Raw genomic sequence first — 26,392 nt, 5'->3', positions numbered from 1 at the left:
ATCTCTCATACTTTTTCAGGCTGTCAGGAATATCTTAATATTATTTTCGTTTAAAAAATTACAAAAAGTTACTATGTCTATATAAAGTGAAGGGATTACAACTTCAAAAAAACAGTTACTTATTTTTTAAATTAATTAATTAATTTATTTGAGAGAGCAAGAAAGAGGCAGACAGAGAGAATGTGGGTGTCAGGGCCTCCAGTCAGTGAAAACATACTCCAGACACTTGCTCCATCTTGTTCATCTGGTTTACATGGGTCCTGGGGAGGAATCAAACCTGGGTCCTTTGGCTTTGCCAGCAAATGCCTTAACCGCTAAGCCATCTCTCCAGTCCTAGCTTTTTATTTTTAATTATTTAGTTTAAAATTTTTCCTTTGTGTGTGCATGTGTGTCTATGTGTGTATGTTTGTGTGTCTAGTTTTTCAAAATTGTGTGGGTGAATTTGTGTGTGTGTGTGTGTGTGTGTGTGTGTGTGTGTGTAGGGCAGAGGACGAACTTCGGTGTCATTCCTCAGGACTGCTGCCCACTTCTTTTTTTTTTTTTTTTTTAACATATACACTCTCAGTTGACTAGAACTTACCAATTAGGCTAGATTGACTGGTCAGTAAGCCCTGGACTCCTCCTGAGTGGACCTCCCCGGTGCTGGGATTGTGCGCACACTACCATGCCCATTGTTGCTCTGTGGTTCCAACAGTGACTCAGGGCCTCATGCTTATGTGGAAGTGCTTTACTGACTAAACTATCTCCCCAGGCCCACGACTTTTTCCTTTATTATATTTCATCTATTTCTAGATATTTTAAGTAAATTAATTTTGCATAGCTGAATTTTAAGGTGGTGGTTCATTTATAAATAACAAATGATTTTTAGAATATTTTTAATTCTAAAATGGATATTTGATGAAATCATACAAAAGGAAGTTTTAAAAAAATTTTATGCAACTTCCTCTGAAAACAGTACTACTTTGGTATTCTTTTATTTTTCTTCATTAAAAAAATATATTTGCATCTGACACCCCTTGCTTTTTCAAGGCAAGAAATTAGTAAGTCACTGGAAATACTGAACTATTTCTTGTGTCTTGTATTGGCTAAGCTGCTTGAAGAACAAGGAACATGGTGTGTTGTTTGCATTTCCAGGATATAGTTTCTTTGGTCCCACGCTTGCGGCACATCATCACTGTTGACGGGAAGCCACCAACTTGGTCAGAATTCCCCAAGGGTGTCATTGTACACTCCATGGCTGCAGTGCAGGCTCTGGGAGCCAAGGCCAGCATGGGTAGGTTGCATGGTCCTCATTCTCTGTTTGAATTCCCCATTCTCCCTGTGCTCTAGAACTACCCTGAAGTTAGAGCCAAAGACACTTCAATTCTCTAGACTGCCACCTGGGCAAGTGGGTTCTTCTAGGAACGCTTTCATGTGGCTTTGGAAGAAAAACTTGAGGTATAAGACCAGCAGTGATTCATTATTTGAAATTAGTTTAAAATACTTTCACACCATTCCTTTTTCTAATAGTTTTGGATTGTTTTAAAGTTAGTTTTGTAAGTAATGCTATTAAATTTATCTCAGGGAATTATAGTATTAAGTGCCAAAATGACTAAACTTGGGAATCCTCTTTATTCCTTCCTTTTACTGACATACCAACACAGGGTAACTTTAGAAATTATAAACCATCTAACAGCATTATTCAGATATTTTGAGTAATTTCAAAAGCTTCTGGAATACTGAGATTGCATTTCCTCTGTAGTTAGAAACTTGATGATTACTTAAATCCTCTCTATAAGGGCAGGATTATGCTGATGTTGGCTTGTATAATTGGGGTGGCAATAATTTTGAGCATGTTGAATTTTAGATGCTGGAGAAGCATTCAGTGTAGGCATCTACTGGGTAATGGCATGTGCAATTTAAAAGATTTGGGAGATAGAAGCATTTTCATTAACAGCTGTGAGAGTAAGATACTTGCTGAGAATGGTAGTCCCAAAGACCACTGAGGACTAACTAGAGAGGAGAGTAGAAGTATGTAATGTGTGGTTAATTTCCAGGAAATCTGTCTGCACAGGTAAGAGAGAAAAGGGAACATGATTAAAGATATTTTTTATTTTTCTTAGAAGTCACCCATGTTTGGCACCTCGGAGGCTTCAGGCAGCTGGGCCCCGTAGATGTCGCCCCTTTCTTTTTGTCTGTCTTTTGTGCCCTCTGTATAGCATGTTGGCTGCTATTCTTGGGCTTGTTGTCTTGTGATTGCAAATAGTTGATACTATATTTCATTTTAAAATATTTTACTTATTTATTTGAGAGAGAGAAAGAGAGAATGAGTGTGCCAGGGCCTCTAGCTACTGCAGATGAACTCCAGAGGTGTGCACCACCTTGTGCATCTGGTTTATGTGGGTGCTAGAGAATCCAACCTGGTTCCTTAGGCTTTGCAGGCAAACACCTTAATCACTAAGCCATCTTTCTAGCCCTGACACTGTGTTTTAATCCAGTAGTCTTGAGTGAGGCCAGGAGAGTGTCACCAGTGTGAAACAGACATTTTTTTCTAAGGAAAGATTTTAGGAACTTGAGTCTAAGCCTCTTTTACTTCTTAAATCACTAGAATAAGTTTTGGCTCCTTAACTTCTTCCCTTCCTAATGTTAGGTAGCCAACAGCAGCTAAAGTCATCCTGAATGCAGATAATGGCAGACCTCTATTCAAAACAGCATTGTTTTTCCTGCTTGCCATCCCAGAGTGGTGGAATGCAGAGTCATGCGCATGGCTGCTGAGGCTTGGAGCGTGGTCCTGGTTGCTGCTCCTCCATTGTTCCTGGTCACCTTCTTCTGGCCCACTCCGTTCCCACCATCTTCCTTGGTGATTTTCGTGTGTGCCAGCACATGCATGCTCCAAGGCTTTTCACTTGGTACTTTTTTTTTTTTTTTTTTTTTTTTGGCCACAAGGACAAGCTGGCTTGGGATTCACTATGTAGCCCTCAAACTCATGATTTTCCTGCCTCAGCCTGAGGCCTGGGTTTGCAGGCCTGTGCCACCCTACTCACTGCTTATGTACTTGTAGTGGGAACATGGTCTCCCCAGTTCCACAGTTTCCATGGCTCTTTTCTTTACTTCATTGAGGTCCTTGCTACAATGACTCTGCAGAGGATCTTACCCTGAAGTCTGCGTCTCAGCAGCATTGGCTGTCACCCTCACCTTGCCTTCTTCATAGCTGTTGTCATGCTACAGATTTAACCTGTTTGTCCAGTAGTTTGTCCCTATGTGCTGACCACTGTGAGTCTTCTGAGACACCCAGTGTCTCAGAAGTGTTCCTTTTCTTCCATACAGAACACAAACCTCACAGCAGACCTGTGCCCTCGGATATCGCAGTGATCATGTACACAAGTGGATCCACAGGGATCCCCAAAGGCGTCATGATCTCGCACAGTAACATCATTGCCGGCATAACGGGGATGGCGAGAAGGATTCCTAAGCCAGGGTATGTCATCATGAAACAGAATAGCTGAGTGGTTCTCCCTGTTGTCAGAGTGTTAACATTTGCATCATTTAGTGGTAGATGACCCTTCCCTCAGTCTGTTGAAGTTGACATTTAGACACCATTAAAATTCATTACAAGGTATTTGTGTTGTAATGTTTGAAATACAGTATATTGATTCTTAGTTTTATAAAAATGCAAATTTTAACTGAACTATAAATATTTTAAGTCATTTTAATCAGTTGACAGTGCTTCCTTATATGTGTAGTCATTTTATATTGCAGTGCAATTCAAGACAGTAACGTATCAATAGTGTTTGATACTTAGTTTGAAGATGGACTCCAGTAGAAGCAAGAGAGGTTTTGTGGAAAGTGAGGTGAATGGCAGAATATTGTAAAGAAAATATTCCCAGAGATGGAACCTTTTGTAGTAATTGGATATTTTTAATGACTTTGTGCATAGAAATTACACAGATACTATACTACACACATGTAGTTAACTATAGGGTGAACTTTGGGAATGGAAATAGTTCTATTGCATGTCTCCACTTTGGGTAAAGACCAGCACTTTTGTCTCAGTTACCCCTCATAGAGTTATTTCTAGAAAGATACACATACATACACAGGTATAGTTGATTTATATTTTAATCCAACTCCTAGAGCAGGCATCTGTTCTGTAACAGTCCTGGAACATGTTTGTGGGTTCTCCTTAAGCTCTTCTGGTTGGTTACCCAGTAGCTCTAAGGACTATCTTCTTGGATGGTTTCTTCTGTCCTGGATCCCCAGCTCCAGCCCCCTTTCTAACTTAGCATTTTGCTTCTGAAACACTCATTAGTCCCTTAAACTAGGACTGGAAAGAGACCACTTCCCAGTTTTAGGTTAAATGGTGCTTTTCCAGCCCCTGTTGTCTGTCTGCCCATCAGGAGGAGGCTCCAGGTGTTGCGTAGAGAGCCTTTCAGGGCGCCTGTAATCTTAGCGTAGTCAGTTTTGACAGAGAGAGTTGTGACCTTGGCTGCTTTTTCCGTCATTCAGAGAGGAAGATGTCTACGTTGGCTATTTGCCCCTGGCTCACGTCCTGGAGTTAAGTGCCGAGCTTGTCTGTCTTTCTCATGGGTGCCGCATCGGCTACTCTTCACCACAGACCTTAGCTGACCAGGTAAATTCAATGTCTGTAGGTGAAAATGCTAGCAATGTTTTCCTTTTTTTTTTTTAAATTAAAAAAAAATGTTTTTATTTAGTTTTGAGCGAGAGAATGGGCCAGGGCCTTTTCAGCCACTGTGAATGAACTCCAGATGTGTGTGCCCCCTTGTGCACATGTGTAACATTTGCATGCTTGTATCACTTTGTGTCAGGCTATACGGGACCTGGAGATTCGAACACATGTTCTTGGGCTTTGTGGGCAGGTAACTTAACTGCTAAGTCATCTCTCCAGCCCCCTTTAAAAATCATTTTTAGAGAGGGAGAGAGAATTGACATGCCAGGGTCTCAGCCACTGCAATCAATCCCCAGACACTTGCCTCACCTTTGTTCATCTGGCTTATGTGGGATCTGGAGAATCAAACATGGGCCCTTAGCTTTCGCAGGCAAGTGCCTTTACTGCTAAGCCATCCTCAGCCCACTAACAAATATTTTTAAACATTTTTTTCCTCAATCAGTGTGGACAGATATTTTAAGGATAACAGTTACTTTAAAATAAACTCTTGTTTTGTGGTGTTTTAGAATATAAGTACATTGGAAGGATAAATTTATCCAGATCTATGATCTAAGAATTCCAATAAAGGTCAATTTATATAGACTGATTTCTTTTTTTTTTTTAAGTCTTCAAAAATAAAGAAAGGAAGCAAGGGAGATACATCCATGTTGAAACCCACGTTGATGGCAGCTGTTCCGGTAAGCACCAACTATTGCCAACATTGAGCACTAAAGAAGTCATTGGCCACAGGGCCCGAGGCAGCTGATGTGACATTTATTCTACGCTGATTTTCAGTTGTGGCCTTCTGCTTCATAGTTTTACTCTCTCTTGCTTTATTTTTGTTTTCATATTTACTAAACACTCCTCAGTTTCAACTTTTTTTTTTTTAAGGTAGGGTCTCACTCTAGCGGAGGCTGATCTGGAATTCACTATGTACTCTCAGGCTGCCCTCCAGCTCAGCTCACAGCAGTCCTCCAACCTCTGCCTCCAAAGTCCTGGGATTAGAGGCCTTCTCTACCATGCCCAGCATCAGTTTCAGCTTTTGTATCACACTATCAGCTCCCTTCCCTATATTTTATTTTTATGCTGTTTGCTGATCATGAGATACTGAACCACAGGATGAGACAGGAAGGAAGGTTGGAGGTTACTTTTTCTGTGCAAATTGTACTATTGCTTTCTGGGTCCTCTGACAGCCTACTCACCAAAGAAGTGATGGGGCCTAGGGAGATAGGTCAGTGTGTGATGAACTGTTTGCTGTGCACACACGGGCACCTGTGTTTGGATCCCCTGTGTGCTTGTAGGGTGGTGTTGCGTGCCTGCAGTTCTAGCACTGGGAGGCAGAAACAGGTCAGTCCTGCGGCGTGCTTGCTGTCCAGCTAGTCTGGCTGAATTGGCGCATTTGAGGCTCACTGAGAGACCCTGTCTCAGAAAATAACGTGGAAATTGAGCATGGTGGTACACATTTTTAATCCTAGCATTTGGGAGGCAGAGGTTGGAGTGTCACTGTGATTTTGAGGCCAGCCTGGGGCTACAGAGTGAGTTCCATGTCAGCCAGGGCTAGGTGACACTGTGGTGATTTGATTCAGGTGTCCCCCATGAACTTAGGTATTCTGGATGCCAGGCTCCCAGCTGATGGAGATTTGGGAATTAATGCCTCCTGGAGGGAGTGTATTGTTGGGGGTGGGCTTATGGGTGTTATAGCCAGTTTCCCCTTCCCAGTGTTTGGCACACTCTCCTGTTGCTGTTGTCCAGGAGGTGATGTCCACCCTCTGCTCATGTCATCATTTTCTCTGCCATCATGGAGCTTCCCCTCAAGTCTGTAAGCCAAAATAAACCCTTTTTTTTCCCCCCTACAAGCTGTTCTTGGTTGGGTGATTTCTGCCAGCAATGCAAACCTGACTGCAACAGGGACCCTATGTCCAAAACAAACAAAAAAATAAAAGAAAGAAAATAAGATGGAGAGTGATTGAGGAAGACTTCTGAGGTTGATTTCTGGTCTCCACACACATGTGAATATGTGTAAACACATGCACTCATGAGTATGTCAGAAGTGTCAGGGAAGCTATTGCAACTTTGAGTTTCTATGCTTCCTAACATAATGTCACAATGGAGGGGGCCTGGGAATAAGATAGTAGAAATGGGAAGATAGGTGGGTGTGATGGCGCCTGCCTGCAATCCCAGCACTTGGGAGGCTGAGGTGGTAGAATTTCTGTGAGTTCAAGGCCAGCCTGAGACTACAATTCCAGGTCAGCCTGGGCTAGACTGAGACTGTACCTCAAAAAACTGAAAAAAGAAAAGAATAGCAATGGTTTGCTGGCTTCTCTCATGAAGGCTTTATGTACTTTATGATTTTTGAGTGTTCTGAGTTGTTTAACATTTAAGTATGTCAGATTCTTAAATTCTCATCTCAAACATGATTATATACTTATCCCAAAGTAAATATAAATGAGCAATTATTTTGGAAGTTACGCATAATTATAGTTTCCTGAGTTGTGCCCTACTTTAATTCCAAAGTTCATTTAATATAGTAATGTCCCTCTACAATTCTAAAATATATCAGGAACGTATAATTCATAGTAATGTACCTACCAAGCAAATGTAATGCAGACAAGGAAAATTTCCTAGGTATAGTATTAAAAATCCCAAAATGTTGGGCATCTGGGGTATGCCTTTAATATATTAGCACTTGAAAGGCTAAGATAGGAAGATTGTCACAAGTTCTGGGTCTCAATCCTCCACTTCTCAAAGCATGGCTCTTTTGTTAGCAAATATTTGGTGTACCTCTATATCTCAAGATCAAGCCCCAAGATTTTCAAGCACTGCTTTAAATAGTTTGCTTTTAGTTACAGTAAATAAAATGAGCAAGCAAAACAACATAAAGACTCACTAATGATGTGTTACTACTTACTTAGGACACTTTAGTTGTGTCTTACTCTTCTTTATATGTATCTGGGTGTGTTTCTGCTGTTAAATTGTTTCTGTATCAGTGAGTTTTTGTTTGCTTGAGAGTGGGCCTCGCTGCAGCCCAGCTGGGCCACATAAACTCACAATAATCTTTGTACCTCAGTCTGCTAACTTCTGGGATTACAAGTTATCTATCACCAGACTTGGCTATAATGTCATTATTAAGCTAATTGTGGATCTGTGAAAAGCATTGAACCTGATAGACTATATCTTTTAAAATGATTTGACATTAAAAGCAGCATTAATCAGATGGTGAGATTTAAATATGGCAGCTGACATAATTAATAGGATCATTTTATATATTTAGGAAATCATGGATCGGATCTACAAAAATGTCATGAATAAAGTGAATGAAATGAGTAGTTTCCAACGGAATTTGTTTATTTTGGCCTATAATTACAAAATGGAACAGATTGCCAAAGGGCATAGTACTCCACTGTGTGACCGGTAAGTCTTTTCCCAAGTTCATGATAGAGTTCACATTAACAACCTAGTAATTGAGGTCACTGTAAGAAATAAACTTATTTTCAGCTGGTACAGTGTCATAGCACTCAGCACTTGGCAAGCAGAGGGAAGAGGACCAGGACGTTATGGGCCATCTTGGGCTGCATCGTGAGATCACCCCCAACAAAAAATGAAATTTTCAAGTATTAAAAGGACTATATTTTGCATAAAAATTTTAATTTGGGGCTGGGAAGATGTTGTAACAGTTAAAGGCATTTGCTTACAAAGGCTGCTGACCCTGGGGTTCAATTCCCTAGTGTACCCATGTAGGGTCAGATGTATTTGGTGCTCCTTTGCAGTGGTAAGAGGCCCTGGTGTTTCCCTATGATTCACCCATTCATTCTCTCTCTAAATAAGTAAGTAAAATTAAAAAAAAAAAATCTGAATTTTTCAATTGCCATTTTGCTATATTTAATCTTACATTTATATATTTTGAAAACAAGTAATTTTAAATTTTTCTGTAAATACTCTTTTTATTTTTTTGTTTTATTTTTATTTATTTATTTGAGAGAGACAGACACAGAGAGAAAGAGACAGAGAGAGAGAGAGGGAGAGAGAGAGAATGGGCACATCAGGGCCACCAGCCACTGCAAATGAACTCCAGATGCATGCACCCCTTTGTGCATCTGGCTAATGTGGGTTCTGGGGAATCAAGCCTTCAACCAGGGTCTTTAGGCTTCACTGGCAAACGCCTAACCACTAAGCCATCTCTCCAGCCTTTTTTTTAAAAAAAATTTTTATTTATTTGAGAGAGACAGACACAGAGAGAAAGAGGCAGATAAGGAGAGAATGTGTGAATATTCTTAAAAATTATTCACATGACTGCCACATATGACTAATCATTTTGTGTTTAAAGTTTCAAATGAGCATTTTTACTCCAGCCTGCATTTTTTTATGGCATTAATAGAGGAAGTTTATATATAGTTACCAGATGCTCATCCCCCCCCCCCATTTTTTCAAGGTAGAGTCTTGCTCTAGCCCCGGCTGACCTGGAATTCACTATGTAGTCTCAGGGTGGCCTTGAACTCACGATCCTCCTACCTCTGCCCTCCAAGTGCTGGAATTAAAGATGTGTGTCACCATGCTTGGCTGATAGCTCCTTTTTAAAAAAAATTTTATTTATGAGAGAGGAGAGAGAGCATGGATGTGCTGGGCCCTCTTGCCACCGTAAATGAACTCCAGACACATGTACCACTTTGCATCTCGCTTTATGTGAATACTAGGGAATTGAAGCTGACCTGTGAGTTCTGCAAGCAAGTTTCTGTTAACTGTTGAGGCATCTTCCTAGTCCTAAATGTTCTTTTCCTGGTTAAATTGCTGAAAACTCACACATAAGCAATGGGTCAAGAATCCTGGGTTTGACCTGGTTGTGGTGGTGCATGCCTTTAACCTCAGCTCTTAGGAGGCTGAGGTAGGTGGATTTCCATGAGTTCAACGTCAGCCTTGGCTACAGAGTGAGTTCCAGGTCAGCCTGGGCTAGAGCAACAAGACCCTACTTCAAAAAAAAAAAAATTCCTGCTGGGCATGGTGGCGCACGCCTTTAATCCCAGCACTCGGGAGGCAGAGGTAGGAGGATCGCTGTGAGTTCGAGGACACCCTGAGACTACATAGTGAATTCCAGGTCAGCCTGAGCCAGAGTGAGACCCTGCCTCGAGGAAAAAAAAAAAAAAAAAAAATCCTATATGACTTGATAGGTCACTTAATCTCAAAACCTTAAATAACCAAATTGAGTGATTAATCTGAAGATCCAGAAAATTCAGTTCGGTTTTAAATCATGTGTTCTGTATTTTTATAGCTTTGTTTTCCGGAAGGTCCGAAACTTGCTAGGTGGAAATATTCGCCTTTTATTGTGTGGTGGCGCTCCTCTCTCTGCTACCACACAGCGCTTCATGAACATCTGTTTTTGCTGTTCCGTTGGTCAGGGATATGGACTCACTGAATCAACTGGAGCTGGAACAATTACAGAAGGTAAGAAGCCTCCCTATGTCCTTCAGGGGCAAGGGTGCAGCTGGTCTTGGGTATGAATTACTTTTGTAAAATTTGAGAAGAATTTTTTTTTTTTTTTTTTTTTTTTTGCAGAGCAGTATAGTTATAAGTGCCAGTGTTGTGATTATTGCTAACAGCTTTTGGAATGTTTTAGATGCATCAACAGTGATTCATCTAGAAGAGGTTTTCATATTAAACAATATGATACTAATATTAAAATCTAGGGCTTGGGAAATGGTTTCGTCAGTAAAGTGCTTCAGAAGCTGAGTTTGATCTCCAGTTCCCATGTAAAAATACTGAACATGGTGCTATGTGTTTGTAATTCCAGCACTGGCGAGGCAGAGACAGGATCCTTGGGACTTGCTGGCTAGCCAGTGTAGCCAACTAGTGGGTTCCAGGTCAGTGAGAGACCCTTTTTCAAAAAAGGTGAACAGTGTACTACCTAAAGAACAACATTGGGCTGGAGAGATGGCGTAGCTGCTAATACTCTTGCCTGCCAAACCAAAGTACCCAGGTTCGATATCCCAGGACCCACATAAGCCAGATGCACAAGGTGGCATGTGCATCTGGAGTTCATTTGCAACAGCTGGAAGCTCTGTCATGTCCATTCTCTCTTTCTACCTGTCTCTCTCTCCCTCTCTCTGTCTCTATAAAAATAAAATATTTAAAAACCTGACTTTTTCCGGGTTCCACATGCACACACAAATGTGTATTCACCCCTCACCCCACACACGTGTACATAAACACATTAAAAACCCCTAGTTCTGGAAAAGAAGCCTTGTATATTTGTTTTTTCACATTTATTAATTTTTATATGAAAAGATGAGTGGTTCTTGTAGCCCAGGTCTGAAGACTGCGATGTGGACGCGTCCTGTAGTGTAGTAGGTCAGGGGATGATGCCCAGCCCCGCTGCGCTGGCCCAGCCCCTTCCTGTGTCGCGCGCCTCCGTGCGCCATTCTCAGGGTTAGCTGTGCTGTATTCCTTCCTTACCTCAAGCTCTCTGTATGATACTCTTTATATTTGATGTTTGGGAGTTATTTGTACCTTCTGTTTTTCAGGACATATGCAGTCAAGAATGCATGCATGCCTTCTGTGGACCCTTGTTGTTTTCTCTTACGATTCAATTAGTGACAGTTTGTTATAAATAAGTCCCCCCTCCCATGGCTTATTTTTTCTGTTTTGTTTGCTGGCTTAAAACTCTCTAGTCTAGGCTGCCCTCAAACTGTCATAATCCTGCCTCTGTCTGCTGACTGCTGGAATTATAGGCATGAGCCACTCTGACCAGCAGTTTATTTGTAATATTGGGTGATCTTTGAAAAGGTTCTCAGGTTTCTATTCCTAGATTTTGAGAGCTGCCAATCTTCTGACTGAGCTGTTACTGAACAAATTTTAGATGGAGTGTCATCTCAGAGGCTGACGTGTCTCACTCTCACATTGTGCTATGTGGGGTACATTGGAGAGGTTGTCTGTATTATACTGCTGTGAGGCCTAGTTAGAAGTGGATCTGGTATAATGATTCTGCCCTCCCATCCTGTGAGAAGGCTATCCTTCTGAACTGACCTCATGTGAGGACTATGGTGGGCAAAGGTTCTGGGTGACCTAGAGCAGCCCGGCCATGCTGTATCTCGCAGGGACTGTCAGTTGCCTTAGATTCCAAACTTGAAAGTTTTCCTTTATTAAAAACGTCATTGACAAATTCAGGTCTTAAAAAAATTCTCTGAGCCAGACTGTTTACCTTTACGGGCCACATAACTATTGGCTTACTAGCTTGCAACTGTTAAGGATGCTAAGTGATTTTTAATACTTCATAAGAGTCAAGCAACGTACTAATTGCTGCCTCTGTGTGCGTCTAGCGTGGGACTTCACCACTGGCCGAGTGGGAGCGCCGCTCGCGTGCTGTGAGATCAAGCTACAGGACTGGGAAGAAGGTAACCGCTTACACGAACGCAGGCCGCCAACTGTTAGGACTGCAGAAAGGGCTCAGAGGTTAAGGCACTTGCGTGTAAAACCTAAGGACCCGAGTTTGATTCCCCAGTGCCTACCTAAAGCAGATGCACGAAGTGGTATGTGCACCTGGAGTTAGTTTACAGTGGTTGGAGACCCTGGCACACCCATTCTGTCTGTCTCTTCTCTCTCTGCCTGCAAATAAATGAAATGATTTTTTAAATCAATTTTTATAAAATTAAAATTAGAAGAGAATATTGTTTCTGTATTTTATCTAGAGCTATACATATGCATTGATTTTGGTTCAGAAATGAGTCTTGGGAATTATAGTTTTTTTTATTCTGTTGTATTAATTTATTACACAAATACAACTAAAAATTGGATAGAAACTTGAGAAATATGCTATTAATAAACTAGGAATGATTATAGCTTTATTTTATAGAAGCAAAATCATAAAACTTATTGAGGATTTTACATACTTTTTCTTTTCCTCTCAGCATTTGAACCCAAAATTATCAGAAGGAAACTTCACTATAAATCCATAAGTTTGTTAATTTTGTTTAAATCACTTGAACATTTATTTTGTTGTACTGCATCATATAGATTATGATTTATTGGGATGTACCATTCCTTTATAAAGACTGCAAGGCTTTTATTTTGTTTTGTTTTGTTTTTTGTTTTTTGAGGTAGGGTCTCACTCCAGCCCAGGCTGACCTGGAATTCACTATGGAGTCTTGGTGGCCTTGAACTCTGGGCAATCCTCCTACCTCTGCCTCCTGAGTGCTGGGATTAAAGGCGTGCACCACTACGCCCGGCTTTTTAAAAGATATTTTTATCAGAGTCAATGAAAATGTTTAATAAATGTTGGCCCAGTGTCAGTCTGAAACTATCTACAAGAATAATAGTAATCTGATTTGTTCTTGGGGCCAGAGAGGAGGCCCAATGGGCAAGAGCACTTGCTGGTCAAGCATGAGGACCTAAGTTTGATCTCCAGCACTCAGGTAAAACCCAGGGCATAACTGCACACCTGTAACCTTAGTACTGAGTAAGGCAGAGACAGGAGGATTGTTGGGCTCACTAGTCAGCTAGTCTAACCAAAAAAATGATGAGCTCCAGGTTTGATGGAGGCTCAAGGAAATGTGTGTGTGTGTACACACATCTGCACCTAGATAGGTGTATACCACATGCATACACATACTAGAGATTTGTTTGGGGCCTAGGGAAGTGGTTCAGTAGTTAAAGGCACTTTCTTGCAAAGCCTGTGAGTCTAGGTTCAGTTTCCCAGTACCCATGTAAAGCCAGGTGCACAAAATATTAATTCTTGTGGAGTCAGTTTGCAGTGTCAAGAGGCACTGGTGCACCTATTATTCTTTCTCTGCTTACACATGGTAAAAATATATCAAGATTTGTTATTTAATGCATAACTGAATACCTTTTATCATTTTATTCATAGTAAATTTAAGACCCAAGTGTTTTTAATTATTTAATATAATAGAATTTATTATCATTCTTTTATTTGAGGTTGACTATAATATTTTCTTGGAATAGTAGCTTAAAAACATATATTTAGGGCTGGAGAGATGGTTTAGCGGTTAAGTGCTTGCCTGTGAAGCCTAAGGACCCCGGTTCGAGGCTCGGTTCCCCAGGTCCCACGTTAGCCAGATGCACAAGGGGGCGCACGCGTCTGGAGTTCGTTTGCAGAGGCTGGAAGCCCTGGCGCGCCCATTCTCTCTCTCTCCCTCTATCTGTCTTTCTCTCTGTGTCTGTCGCTCTCAAATAAATAAATAAATAAAAAATTAAAAAAAAAAACAAAAAACTATCTTAAAAAAACAAAACATATATTTGCTGTTCAAAAACTGAAATTTCACCTCTAGTTTTACATTGATGAATTTTTTTTCAACCATAGTTGAATTTTCATATGCTAAGTGAAGGGATAAAATACTGAGTGAAGTCTCAATTTTCTTCTTTTTTTAGGTGGGTATTTTAACACTGATAAACCACATCCCAGAGGTGAAATTCTTATTGGTGGCCAAAATGTGACAATGGGATACTACAAAAATGAAGCAAAAACAAAAGCTGATTTCTTTGAAGATGAAAATGGGCAGCGATGGCTCTGTACTGGGGACATTGGCGAGTTTGACCCTGATGGTTGTTTGAAGATTATTGGTGAGTCGCTGAGTCTTGACAGTGCATTCTTTCCATAGGGTGACTCTGTGTTTCACTAATAGTGAAAGTGTGTGTCTGTGTTGGTGAGGGCTGTTGTATTGCCCCTGGGACATAAAAATGGTTAAAAGGACTGAGGTCTTCATAAGGCTTGACATGTTATGAGGTCTCAAAAGTTGTTCAGAAATGGTAGTTTTAATAACTGTTAGGTAATTTTAGTCATCTTTTTCCATTTTGTAGGGAATGCTCATTTATTAGTTCTCTGACTTCTGCAGGTTGTTGTTCAGGGCTTTCTTTTCTGTACTTAGTCCTTGACTTGCCCAAGAAAACAAAGGAAAGCCCAGCAGGCCAACACCTTCCTTGACTTCTGCTCTTAGGTCGTTCTTTCAGTTAATGCTATGTCTATCCTGGTCATGTTAACTTGGTCACCTCCGCATCTCTAGAGCTTGTTTAGCTAATGAGATGTGCTTCAAATTTAAAATCCAGTCTCTCCTCATGTTTGTTTCTGTAAGGATCTGCTCTGTGCTGCCATGCTCATGCCAAACACACCTTCTCACTGTCACCATGTAATTAGTAACCCCGCTTTTTTCCAGACCTCTTTCCTGCTAAACTCCTTGTAATCACTGCTAGAAGCTCAGTGCAGGTGCCCGTGTTCCATGACCGTCGCTCCCCTCTCCACCTGCGTTAGTAGTTTCCTTCTCGAGCTGATGCACTTCTGGCCTTTGCCTAGTGCCCTGCCACCTGGATTCCTATCCTTCAACCTTCAGTAAAACTTCTCAGACTCCCTTGAGATATTTCTGGACACACAAGTTGGCCATGGCTAAGGCTGAGCACTCCATTCCTGTGCTGGACGCTGTGCTTCTCAGATGCAGCATGAGCTGCCCATGGCATTTCACACCACCTTTACCTCAGGCTCAGTCTGTGCCAGGAACAGCTGTTCAGCAGGATGTACTTGGTACTTGTTTTGAGAGAAGCAACCCCTGTGAATGCTACTTGGCTGGAGGTTAAAGACTAGAACCACTTGATAGTAATTCTAATGTCCCAAGCCAGTGGCTCTCCAACTCTCTTCTTTGGACTTGCAAAGAACTGGCTAGTATAGACACATGCAAAGGTAAGTTTAGAAAGTTTCATTTTAGGAAAGTAAATCAAGACTGAGCATGGCACATGCCTTTAGTCCTAGCATTCAGGACGATTGTCATGAGTTCAAGGCCACCCTGAGACTATATAGTGAGTTTCAGGTCAACCTGGGCTAGAGAGAGACCCTACCTCAAAAAGAAACAAAAACAAACAAAAAAAAAAAAAAAAGAAGAAGAAAAAGTCCCCAACCTTGGAGGGGCTCTGAGTTGGGTTACTCTCATGGCAGCTTGGATATCAGCTTTAATTAGGTACTCAGTTGGGGTGAGCGTCATGGGTTAAGTCTAAATGTATAAGAAGGATAGTTGATGGGCTGGGAGGAAAGAGCCCGTGGAGGTAGGCCAAAAGAAAGAAAGAAAAAAAAAAAAACCCAGAAACAAAACAAACCACAAACACTTAAAGAAGAATGCTAGGAAGCCATTCCTGATTGTTACCTGAGCCAGGCTGGAGTACCTTCTCGTCTTGCCAGGGCAGGTAGGTGTCTGTGTCCCTAACTAGCCGCTTCTAAAAGCGGACTGTGCATTGCTTCTAATGTCTGTCACACTGAAGCCCTGATGATAGCAGCTCTTTCAGATACATCTACTTATACAAAAGGAAGGCCTGGTTTTATAATTTGATTATGAATTGTTTAGGAAATGGGCAGTATTTATGTTAGAGGTGTTAACTAATATTTTCCGTGTTTCTTCCTATTTGCTTTGTTTGTGCAGATCGTAAGAAAGACCTTGTAAAACTACAGGCAGGAGAATACGTTTCCCTGGGGAAAGTAGAGGCAGCTTTGAAGAATCTCTCCTTGATAGACAACATTTGTGCGTATGCAAACAGGTACGAAGTCCTGTTGCCTGGACTCAGAGCAGTGGATGTGCTGTTAGCATTTCCAGGTTATACAGGCCTGTGAATTCTTCCTCCTCCTCTGCCTCCTGCAATGCCTGTCCCCCTTCACTGGGATGCTGCCCTGACATTTTCTCCTTCTGTGTCTTTGTTTTCTACTTCACATCCCTGTGGTGTCTTGTGTGATGGCAGCTTCAAGAAAATGGACTCTTCCTTCCTTGGTACCTCTAACCGCCTGTCCTTCTGCATGAGGAAAGTTCATAGGAGCCAGTTTGGAGGCCAGGGAAAAAGGAGTGTCAGTGAAGAGCAGTCCCTGTCGTCCCGGCCTTCAGCTGGAGCCTGCTTAGCATCCTGGGCTGGGCTGGGATGTCCCGCCTTCGGCTGTGTCAAGCTATGTTCTTGTACAGCGTCACAGCCCGTGATGATAGAGACAGCCGGGACGGGGAGTTCAAAGTTAAAACCGTAGAACTGCGCGCTTGGGAAGTGTAATGGAACTTCTAATAAAACATGCTATATTTTCTGTGTCTGCAGTACATGTAGCATTTTTCCCTTCAAGGATATTGATCACATATTTTTTAATTATTATTATTATTATTTTGTATTTCAAGGTAGGGTCTCCCTGTAGCTCAGGCTGACCTGGAATTTACTATGTAGTCTCAGGGTGAGGGTGGCTTCAAACTTACAACAATCCTCCTACTGCCTCCCGAGTGCTGGGATTAAAGGCGTGCGCCACCACGGCCCACTGATCACATATTTTATGGTTTAAGGTTGGAACCTGTCTGTAGCAGCCGACGTAATTACTGTGAGAAATTAAAGGGAAGTATTAGGAAAATCAATTTAGGAACCGACCTTGTGGTGCAGCTCAGTTATAGATGAGCTTAGGCTGAGTACCATTTATTTGAAATATTTGGGATAAGAAATGGATCAGCCTTTGGGTTTTTGAATATTTGCAGTGATTTCGGGAGTTTTAACACCCTGTATTTCATCAATAATTTTGTTCTTTAAGTAGCCATTTGTTTTCTTCAGTATTGTTCTAGAGATGGGTTTATGTATGTAGTAAGTGTCTTACTTTTCTGATGTTACTGCTGTTTCTTCAGGGTCTGTTTTTTTTTTTTTGTTTTTTTTTTTGGAGGCAGGGTCTCACCATGTTCCCCAGGCTGCCTTTGGAATCGTGGCAACCCTCTTGCTTCATCTTTAGTAGTCTTCAGGATTATATCTGTGCTGTGCTGTGCACGCACAAAATTCCTCTATTGATGCAAGTTCTCCTTATAACAAATGAGTGTCATTTCAGGACTTGGCATATTTTCATAGATACATAATTTACATTAGATTGCATCTTTAACTTATTGCCATGAATTACTGGTTATTCAAATATTTTTTTTTGAGGGCGTCATGTAGCCCAGACTGACCTAAGACTTGCTATGTAGCCACCATGACCTTGAATTTCTGATACTCCTTCCTGTTTCCTGGGTGCTGGGATTACAGGTATGCATCACCACACCTGATTTACCTGGTGCTGGATGGCATGGAACTCAGAGCCTGGTATGCAGCAGGCAAACAGCTTACCAATTGAGTCCAGCCCACACAGACAAAAATTTTATTTTAAAATATATTTTATTTAAAAGCTGGGCGTGGTGGCACACACCTTTAATCCCAGCACTTGGGAGGCAGAAGTAGGAAGATTGTCATGAGTTCGAGGCCACCCTGAGATTCCATAGTGAATTCTAGGTCAGCCTGAGCTAGAGTGAGATCAGACCCTACCTTGAAAAACCAAAAAAATTAAAATAAAAAAATTATTTGACAGAGAAAGAGGAAGAGAGAGAATGGGTGTGCCAGGGCCTCTAGCCACTGCAAATGAACTCCAGACAAATGTGCCCCCCTGTGCATTTTGCTAACCTGGGTCCTGGGAAACCAAACCTGGGTCCTTTGGCTTTGCAGGCAAATGCCTTAACTGCTAAGCTCTCTCTTCAGTCCCAGACAAGATTTTTTTAAAAAAGTTTTTAATTCTCTTTGCAAAAATGTGTGCAAGCAAGCATACTTGGAACTTACCCACAAATTTCCACGATTATAAAAAAATGCTACTTATTTGGGACCAGTGAGATGGCTCAGATGTTAAAGGCACTTATTTGTAAAGCTTGGTGGCTTGAGTTTGAATCCCCAGCACCCACATAAAGCCAGACACACAAAGTGGCATATGTGTGTGGAGTTCATTTGCAGTGGCAGGAGACCCTGCTGCACCTGTATTTTTTCCCTTAAATAAATAAAAATAGAAAAAAAAATATTTATTTGCACATGTGTGTATGGATAGATATGCCAGGGCCCCTTATAAAAGAGCACCAGTACCAGTTTGTATCAGTTTTTGCTTACATGGGTGGCTGGGGAATTCTACCCAGCCTGGCAGGTTTTTGCAGGCAACTGCTGTTACCCACTGAGCCAGCTTCTCAGCGCCCACCCCTCCCATTGGGGTTTACTTAGCAGTGAATTCTGTCATAGCCCTGGAATACACTGTAAATTAAGCAGTAAAAGAGGCTGTTCTATTACTGTTACATGACTTGTGTAGATTTTTGGGGTGGGGCTTGGGGTGTTTTTGTTTGTTTTCTTTTAAAATTCTAAAGATTAAATTACAAAACGCCCAGGTCATCAGTACCCTTAGGTAACATGGCGTACTGCTTGTTCTTTGCTAAGCTGTTCTGCATTTCTTCCAGTTATCATTCTTACGTCATCGGATTTGTTGTGCCAAATCAAAAGGAACTTACAGAACTAGCTCAAAGGAAGGGACTGAAAGGGACATGGGAGGAGCTATGTAACAGCAGTGAGATGGAGAATGAGGTCCTCAAAGTGCTCTCGGAGGCTGCTGCTTCAGGTAAGTGCTGTCTTGAGCTGACTAAAAGAACAAGGTGGGGAGGAACCTGACATTTTCGTAAGCTGCTGCGTTCTAACGTTAGGGTGTGTCACTTCTCATGCTGCCCCATTGGCGGCTAGAAGACTCTGCTCACCAGCTCACCTGATCATTTTCTACCAAACCGATGTTCAGTGGAACTGTAAAGAAAATACAACTCAAAATGTCTATCTGGCAGTTTATAATAGCTATGCATACTTGGGAGCTATCAGGAAATATCAAACGGGGTTTTCTCATCTTTTCTGCTTTTGGGTTCCGGGCTGGCCCTTTCTGTGCTTACGTCCTGCTATGTTCTTGGTCGTACTGGCCCTGAGTGAAAGGCCCCGGATGTACATTGTTACTGCCCTGGTAGCTTGCAGTCCTGGGACTTCTATGTCCTGTTGCTCTTTTGTCCAGGCCTAGCTTAGTTCCGTCTGCTTCCCTGTGATGTTCCCTGTTCCCTCATCATCTTCCTCCATGTTTGAATAAAGCAGTAAATATGCATTTGTTTTTGTTTTACCTGGATATTTTGTTAGATTGTGAAAAATAATAAATTTGCATTTACTAAATAATCATTCTGGTCCTTTATTTCAACTGTGGATGTATTTTGCAATGTATTAGCTTGAGGATAGTTCCTAACACCTTTAGGTAACCTAAAACCTTGGATTGGTACTATAATGAATTATATTAATGGAATTTTGATAAAAATCTTACATTACTAAGGTAAAATACTGAAACCTTAAGAATTTTATACAGTTGTTTATTTTCATATTCCCCAGCTTTGTAAATGAGATAGTGAGTATATCATTACAACTCACTCATTTAATACAACTATTTAATACCAATATAATTACCTTTTTAAAAAAATTCTGTTTTATTTATTTGAGAGCAACAGAGAGAGAATGAGAGAGAGAGAGAGAGAGAGAGAGAGAGAGAGAGAGAATGGCCGTGCCAGGGCCTCCAGCCATTGTAAACGAACTCCAGATGCCTGCGCCCCCTTGTGCAATTAGCTAAACGTGGGTCCTGGGGAATCGAGCCTCGAACTGGGGTCCTTAGGCTTCACAGGCAAGTGCTTAACTGCCAAGCCATCTCTCCAGCCCTGATTAACTGGTTCTTAGTCTAGTCACCAAGTTGTACAGCCATCACCACAGGCAGTTTTCTAGCATTGTCACCTCCCTAGATGAGGTCCCTAACCGTTAGGCCCTGTGTTAGTTTAAATGGGTGGCTCCCAATATAATATATTCAGGACTTTATTACAGTTTGTAATTTAGATCTACAGCCACCTGGCTTATCAGTGGCGGATCCTAAAACCAGTCCTGGGGGGGTGGTGTAGTGGATTTGGAATTCCAGTCTGAAGATACACAGAGTGCCAGAGCTCTGCCTGGAGTTCTGAAGTGTGCTTGCTTGTGCTGGTGTTGGTGCTGGCTTCTCTCTCTCTGCTTGCACCTGTGGAAACAGGCCAGCCTTTTCTGTCATTGTGAAACTTGCCCTCTATCTTCAGTAAATCCTTTCTATTTAACTGTGCTGTTCTGAAAGTTCATCTCGGTGACCTGAGACTTGACTGCTACAGCCCCCAAGTTTCTGTTCCCCAGAAAGCACTAATTAATGTTTTTTTTAAAAAAATGTTTTTCCACGTTTCCCAAAGTGGTACTTTCTAGCCACAAGTGTGTGAGATCCAGTTTCCCCACATACGTGACAACACTTTGATTCTATCCATCCCAAGTATCATCTCCTTGTGGACTAATTGGCATTTTTCTGCAGGTTAGTAATGTTGATTGGGCATCTTGGAATGCACTTGCTGGCTCTTGTATATCTTTTGTTTTGGAAGAATACGTTCTGAGATTTTTTTGTTCATTTTTGTTTGCTTGCTTGTTTTTGAGACAGGATCCAACTGTGTAGCTCAGGTTGACCTTGAGCTCACAGTGTAACCCATCTGTTGGAAATCAAGGCTAGGTTCATATATTGGCAGAACACGCCGAGGTACAGTGACTGTGTGGCCTGCTGCCTTAGAATTTGACAGTGGTATCGCTGGAACCTGTGGTACTGCTTTGTTTAGGTTTTAGTACAGAGAAATGGGTTTCACCGTGACATTTGTGTACATGTGTATTATGCTTTTGTATCCACCCTCTACTACTCTTTGTCCGTTCTCGCTACCCTTCCTTCCCTCAAGTAACCCCTCTTTTTGCTTTCACGTCATATATATTACATTTACTCCTTGTCCTTCCCTTAGACCTCTTCCTTCTTCCCTCTTCCAGTCCCCTTCCTGCTTTCATGTTCTGCACAGACACACAAAATGATGCTTGTCTTTCTGAGTCTGGCTTATTTTGTGTAGCATAGTGATCTCTCATTCCATCTCTTGTTCTGCAAATGCCATTATTTCATTCTTTTTCTTTTTCTTTCTTTTTTTTTTTTTAAGTAAGCTTCCCTGTTTCTTTTCTCTTGGATCTCAGCCTCTGGAGGTGCTTTCTCTTCTCTTCATCATTACTGTATTACATGTGCAGCTCTGTAACTCCTGTATGCCTCTGTCGTGGTTTATTTAAATCATTCTCCTATGGGCAAATATTTGTTAAAAAAAATCAAGACTAGGGCTGGAGAGGTGGCTTAGTAGTTAAGGCGCTTACTTGCAAAGCCTCATGTTTGAACCTCCAGGTCCCAAGTGGCCAGACATGCAGTGATGCAAGAGTGCAGTGTTGCACTTGGGCCACAGGGGGGCGCACTCGTCTAGAGTACATTCGCAGCAGCTGAAGGCCCTGGTGTTTCCCCCCCATCCTCCTGTGTGTGTGTGTGCCCAAAAAAAGAAACCGTCTAAGAGAAACTCGGGCTAGCATTTTTGACAGTTCTATTGCTTGTCAGGAGGTTTCATGGACTGATTGATTATTGGGTGTTTTAGTGAGTATGCCACTGGGGAAGTTAGGGTATTTGCCAAGAACTTTGTCCATTTATCATTTACATGGTTCTTTTTGTTGTTGTTGTCTTTTTTTCATCATCTCAGCAAGTTTGGAAAAGTTTGAAATTCCAGTAAAAATTCGTTTGAGCCCTGAACCGTGGACCCCTGAAACCGGCCTGGTGACAGATGCTTTCAAGTTGAAACGCAAAGAGCTGAAAACACATTACCAGGCGGACATTGAGCGGATGTACGGGAGGAAGTAATCAGTGTGTGCAATCATGGCTGCAGTGAGCTCAGATCAAATAGGAAAATACTTGAAATGCATGTCTCGGACCTTGAGGCAAACTCCATTCCTCATAAGCCCAAGCTGTTACTTCTCGTGGCACATCTTTCTGACTGGCAGGATTAGTAAAAGACTAAGACAGCAACCCGTGTCTGTCTCTCTTATTTTCTTCTCTTCCAGTTCACTTTGCCACCTATGACTGACTGGTCAGCAGGAGGATTTTCCTGAGTCATACTGGGGAAGCAGGAATTTTAAACCTGGAGTTTTCAAACACGATTTCTATGTTCTGTACAATGTTCAGTTTGTAACTTTTAAAAGTTTGAATGTATAGAAGGATAAATAGGAAATATAAAAATTGGTTATGGGGGGGGCTTTTTTACTTATTGTATTTAAAAATAAAAGTATCAATGTGAAATTATGTAAATTTCAAATGCTTATGAATCAAGTTGTTGTTGAACAAAAGATATGTTGCTGTGTAATTATTGTCTTGTATGCATTTGAGAGAAATAAATATACTCATAACTATGTTTTAAGAAATTGACATAAATATATGCCTTATGTTTTTAATTCATTTATTTTTTTTCTTAGGGAAACCATGTACCTTGGTCAGCACGGCATTGGCAGAAGCGTTCAGTTTTATGGCAGGGAGTCTCATGACCAGGGCCACCCTCCCAGGGCTTGCTGTAGTGGCTCACTGTCAGTGTTCAGTGTCTGCCCTGTAGCTGTTGAAAGTAAGAGAAATACCACAACAAAACGGGCATGATTCAGAAAGACAAGGTAGATGCTGAAAAACAAAGGACAGAAAGCCGTTGTTTACCCCACTGATCATCTGTACATCCAGTTGCCTGTGTTGTTCTGAACACATTAGTCATGGAAGTCATTCTACCCAAACTCTTTGTCTTGTTAACTCTGTCATTTACTAGCGCTGTCGTTTTAAAATTAGAATTTTCCCTTTTTTCATGGAAGTCATTCTACCCAAACTCTTTGTCTTGTTAACTCTGTCATTTAATAGCGCTGTCGTTTTAAAATTAGAATTTTCCCTTTTTTAAAATTCTTTATTTTTCTGAGGCAGGATTTCACTCTAGCTCAGGCTGACCTGGGATTCCCTATGTCGTCGCAGGCTGGCCTCGAACTCAACTGCGATCCTCCTACCTCTGCCTCCCGAGTGCTGGGATTAAAGGCGTGCGCCACCACGCCCGGCTTTAAATTTAAAATTTTTAAATAGATACTCCTATGTGTCTTTGTGTGGGGAGAGGAGATCAATTTTGATTTTAATGGCTGTGTGCTTTTTTTTTTTTTTAACCTACCCCCTGCCCTGGCATTTTTTGTTACCATATGCTTCTGTACTAGAAGATGAAACAATTTCAAGTGCCTGTGTGACTTGCTTATCTGTTATTTCTGGATTAAGAACACAATTGCATCATCTAGGATATGCTTAAGTTAGGACTTAGACGTCATATATGTCATGTTTTCCACATCAGGCTCTTGATTCTTAGCTACTTCAGGCATCAAAAATTGTGGGGAAATGTCAGGTGTGGTGGCTCACATCTGTAATTCCAGCCCTCAGGAGGCTGAGGGAGGATCACTGTGCAGTTGAGGGTAGCCTGGGCTACATAGGTTCAGGTCAGTCTGTGCTAGAGTGAGACCCTGCCTCAGAGAAGGAGAAGAACTACAAGTATAGGTCTGTCTGTACAGCATGGTGGGCGTGAGAGGGGCAAGGCCTCGTAGTTCCCAGCCCATCACAAACTACTTGCCAGGTGACGTTTCATAGAACACTTTGTTCTCGGAATTCTTTCTGTATGTTCATGCATTTATACTGTGAATTGGTGGTGTTTTTTTTTTTTTTCTTCCATCATAGTTTAACTTGCAGTAATGTTTGAGAAGTAAGAATAGAGAAGAAAGTAAATGGGGCTTCTCTGTCAGGATGCTGAGAGCTAGAGACCAGCCCAAGGTGGGTGAGAGGATGTAGTTCTGATGCCATGTCTGGAAGTGTTGTGCTGGAGTGATTTTTTTTTTTTAAAGGAAGATTTTACTTAGAACAAAAACTTTTAAAAAGGGGAGATGCTATTACATTGAGACCTGAATCATGTCAAATGAGTAACTTTTCACTAGTTCAGAATAATGACTGTTTTGCTTTAGAAACATGTAACAGACCCATCAGTGTTCTCGTGTGATTAAGGTTTACAGTTGCTTTTTTTTTTTTTTGTAACATTTACTTAATTACTTGAGAGAAAGAGGGAGAGAGAGTGAGAGAGAGAAGGAAGGAGGGAAGGAGAGGAAGAGAATGGGCACACTAGGGCCTCCAGCCACTACAAAGGAACTCCAGACCCATTCACCTTGTGCATCTGGCTTATGTGGATCCTGAAGAATCGAAGCTGCATCCTTTGGCTCTGTAGGCAAACACCTTAACCCCTCTTAACCGCTAAGCCATCTCTGCACCCCTATGGTTGCTTTTTGTTTTCAAAATACCAGATGGGGCTGGGGATGTAGCTGTCTTGGTAGAGTGAGTGCTTTGTTTGGCATGCAGGGGTTTGGTTCCAAGCACTGCATTAACTGGACATTGTGGATGCCTGTAATGCAAACATTTGGGAAGCTGAGGCAGGAGGATCAAAAGTTCAGGGTCATCTTCAACTACACAAGGGGGATTGAAGCCAGCCTGGGATACATGAGACTCTGTCTCAGAAACCCAAAAATCATGGAATGAATGAATGAAAGAAAATGTCAGATGGCAAGTTTTTTTGGGTGTGTGTGTGTGTGTGTTTGTGTTTTTCGAGGTAGGGTCTCACTCTAGTTCAGGCTAACCTGGAATTCACTATGGAGTCTCAGGGTGGTCTTAAACTCATGGCGATCCTCCTACTTCTACCTCCCGAGTGCTGGGATTAAAGGCATGTGCCACCACACCCGGCTTTAGATGGCAAGTTTTAAATGCCACAGTAGAACCCCAAAATTAGATAGAATCTCCTTTCAAATTAGTGATTGTAACCCAGTCCAAGGTGACTACCAAAATCTTTTACTATGTTTCAAGAGTAAAAATTTGGTCAATTAAACAAAGAAAGATGAGCGTCTGCCTCAGCCAAATTAAACGACTCCTCATGTACCTAATTTTATAATTTTAACCAGGTGATACTTGAGGACAAAATACTTCTCTAAGGAGTTTCGAAGTAAGCTTGTGAATCTACTATGCGTATGTAGATCCTGAAAGAATAGTTCTTCCGAACTTGTTTTCTGAAAATAAGCTTATATGACGGACCCTTAATCATTTGTGTTTCAGAAAGCAGAGCTATTGGTCACTGTGGTCTGTTATCGCAGGCTGAATTGAAGCTTTGTAACTCAGATCGGTCTCGGATTCAAAGAATTACTCACAGGGGTCCTCCCTCAGCCTCCTCCTTTTGGGGGTCACAGGCTTAAGCTACCATGTCTGGCTTTCCTTCCTTTTCTCTCCCCTCTCTTTACCTCCCTTCCTACCCTAATGCTTCCCTTCTTTTTAAAAAACTTTGTTACAAAGTTTTTATTGATAATAGCACAAAACAAAGTGGTTTTACTTTCTGCAAGCCGTTGGTTTTAAGGGTGGAGTTGATAATACGTGATAATCCCAAATGATTGTAACTTTTCGGCCCTGTTTCAAAATATGGTAACCTGGAATAACAGTCGCTGGCAAATTGATTAAGATAATACAATTTTTAAGCAATTGGTCCCTGTGATGAAATGCTAATTTTTTTTTTTTTTAGAAAAAATATCTGATGTGTGAGCTCCTTTTACAAGAAAATTTCATCTGTGATGTTTTAAAGGGGATGGGTCCATTATGCCCGGTGGACCACACTGAAATGTCATGCATCCTCTTTGTACTTGCTGTTTATTGTAAGTTTCTGCAGTGTGTGCTTGGTGATTATTGTTTTCTATCATAAAGAAATCCCATAACTACTTATTTGTAATGACATGAAGTTTGAAGAATAAAGATATGTAAAAGTTTTCTGGTACTGAAACCGTAATGTTTTTCCTTAAAAAGGAAGGAAAAAAGCTCTTCCATTGGCATTATTTTTTTCTGATTTTTTTTTATTTATTTATTAGAGACAGAGAGAAGGAGAGAAGAGAGAGGAGAGAGAGAGAGAATGGGCGTGCCAGGGCCTCTAGCCACTGCAAACGAACTCCAGATGCGTGTGTCACCATGTGTATCTG

At 41.4% G+C, this 26,392-nt stretch overlaps 1 protein-coding gene across 1 annotated transcript in view; it reads left to right on the top strand.

The window, feature by feature from the left end:
- Positions 1 to 22,763, top strand: part of Acsl3 (acyl-CoA synthetase long chain family member 3) — a 56,400-nt gene extending 33,637 nt beyond the window's left edge. Inside the window, exons 5-15 of the mRNA XM_045146695.1 lie at positions 1,135 to 1,273; positions 3,307 to 3,457; positions 4,486 to 4,609; positions 5,272 to 5,343; positions 7,917 to 8,056; positions 9,909 to 10,081; positions 11,953 to 12,027; positions 14,018 to 14,209; positions 16,048 to 16,162; positions 18,874 to 19,031; positions 22,039 to 22,763. Coding sequence (XP_045002630.1) covers positions 1,135 to 1,273; positions 3,307 to 3,457; positions 4,486 to 4,609; positions 5,272 to 5,343; positions 7,917 to 8,056; positions 9,909 to 10,081; positions 11,953 to 12,027; positions 14,018 to 14,209; positions 16,048 to 16,162; positions 18,874 to 19,031; positions 22,039 to 22,196 — 1,497 coding nt within the window. The 3' untranslated portion in view covers positions 22,197 to 22,763. The remainder of the gene's footprint in view (positions 1 to 1,134; positions 1,274 to 3,306; positions 3,458 to 4,485; positions 4,610 to 5,271; positions 5,344 to 7,916; positions 8,057 to 9,908; positions 10,082 to 11,952; positions 12,028 to 14,017; positions 14,210 to 16,047; positions 16,163 to 18,873; positions 19,032 to 22,038) is intronic.
- The last annotated feature ends 3,629 nt before the right edge of the window (positions 22,764 to 26,392 follow it).

This window comes from Jaculus jaculus, chromosome 4, assembly GCF_020740685.1.
Source record: "Jaculus jaculus isolate mJacJac1 chromosome 4, mJacJac1.mat.Y.cur, whole genome shotgun sequence".
Classification (NCBI taxonomy): Eukaryota; Metazoa; Chordata; class Mammalia; order Rodentia; family Dipodidae; genus Jaculus; species Jaculus jaculus.
Note: the sequence above shows the minus strand (reverse complement) of the source record. Positions and strands in the feature narration are given on the sequence as shown.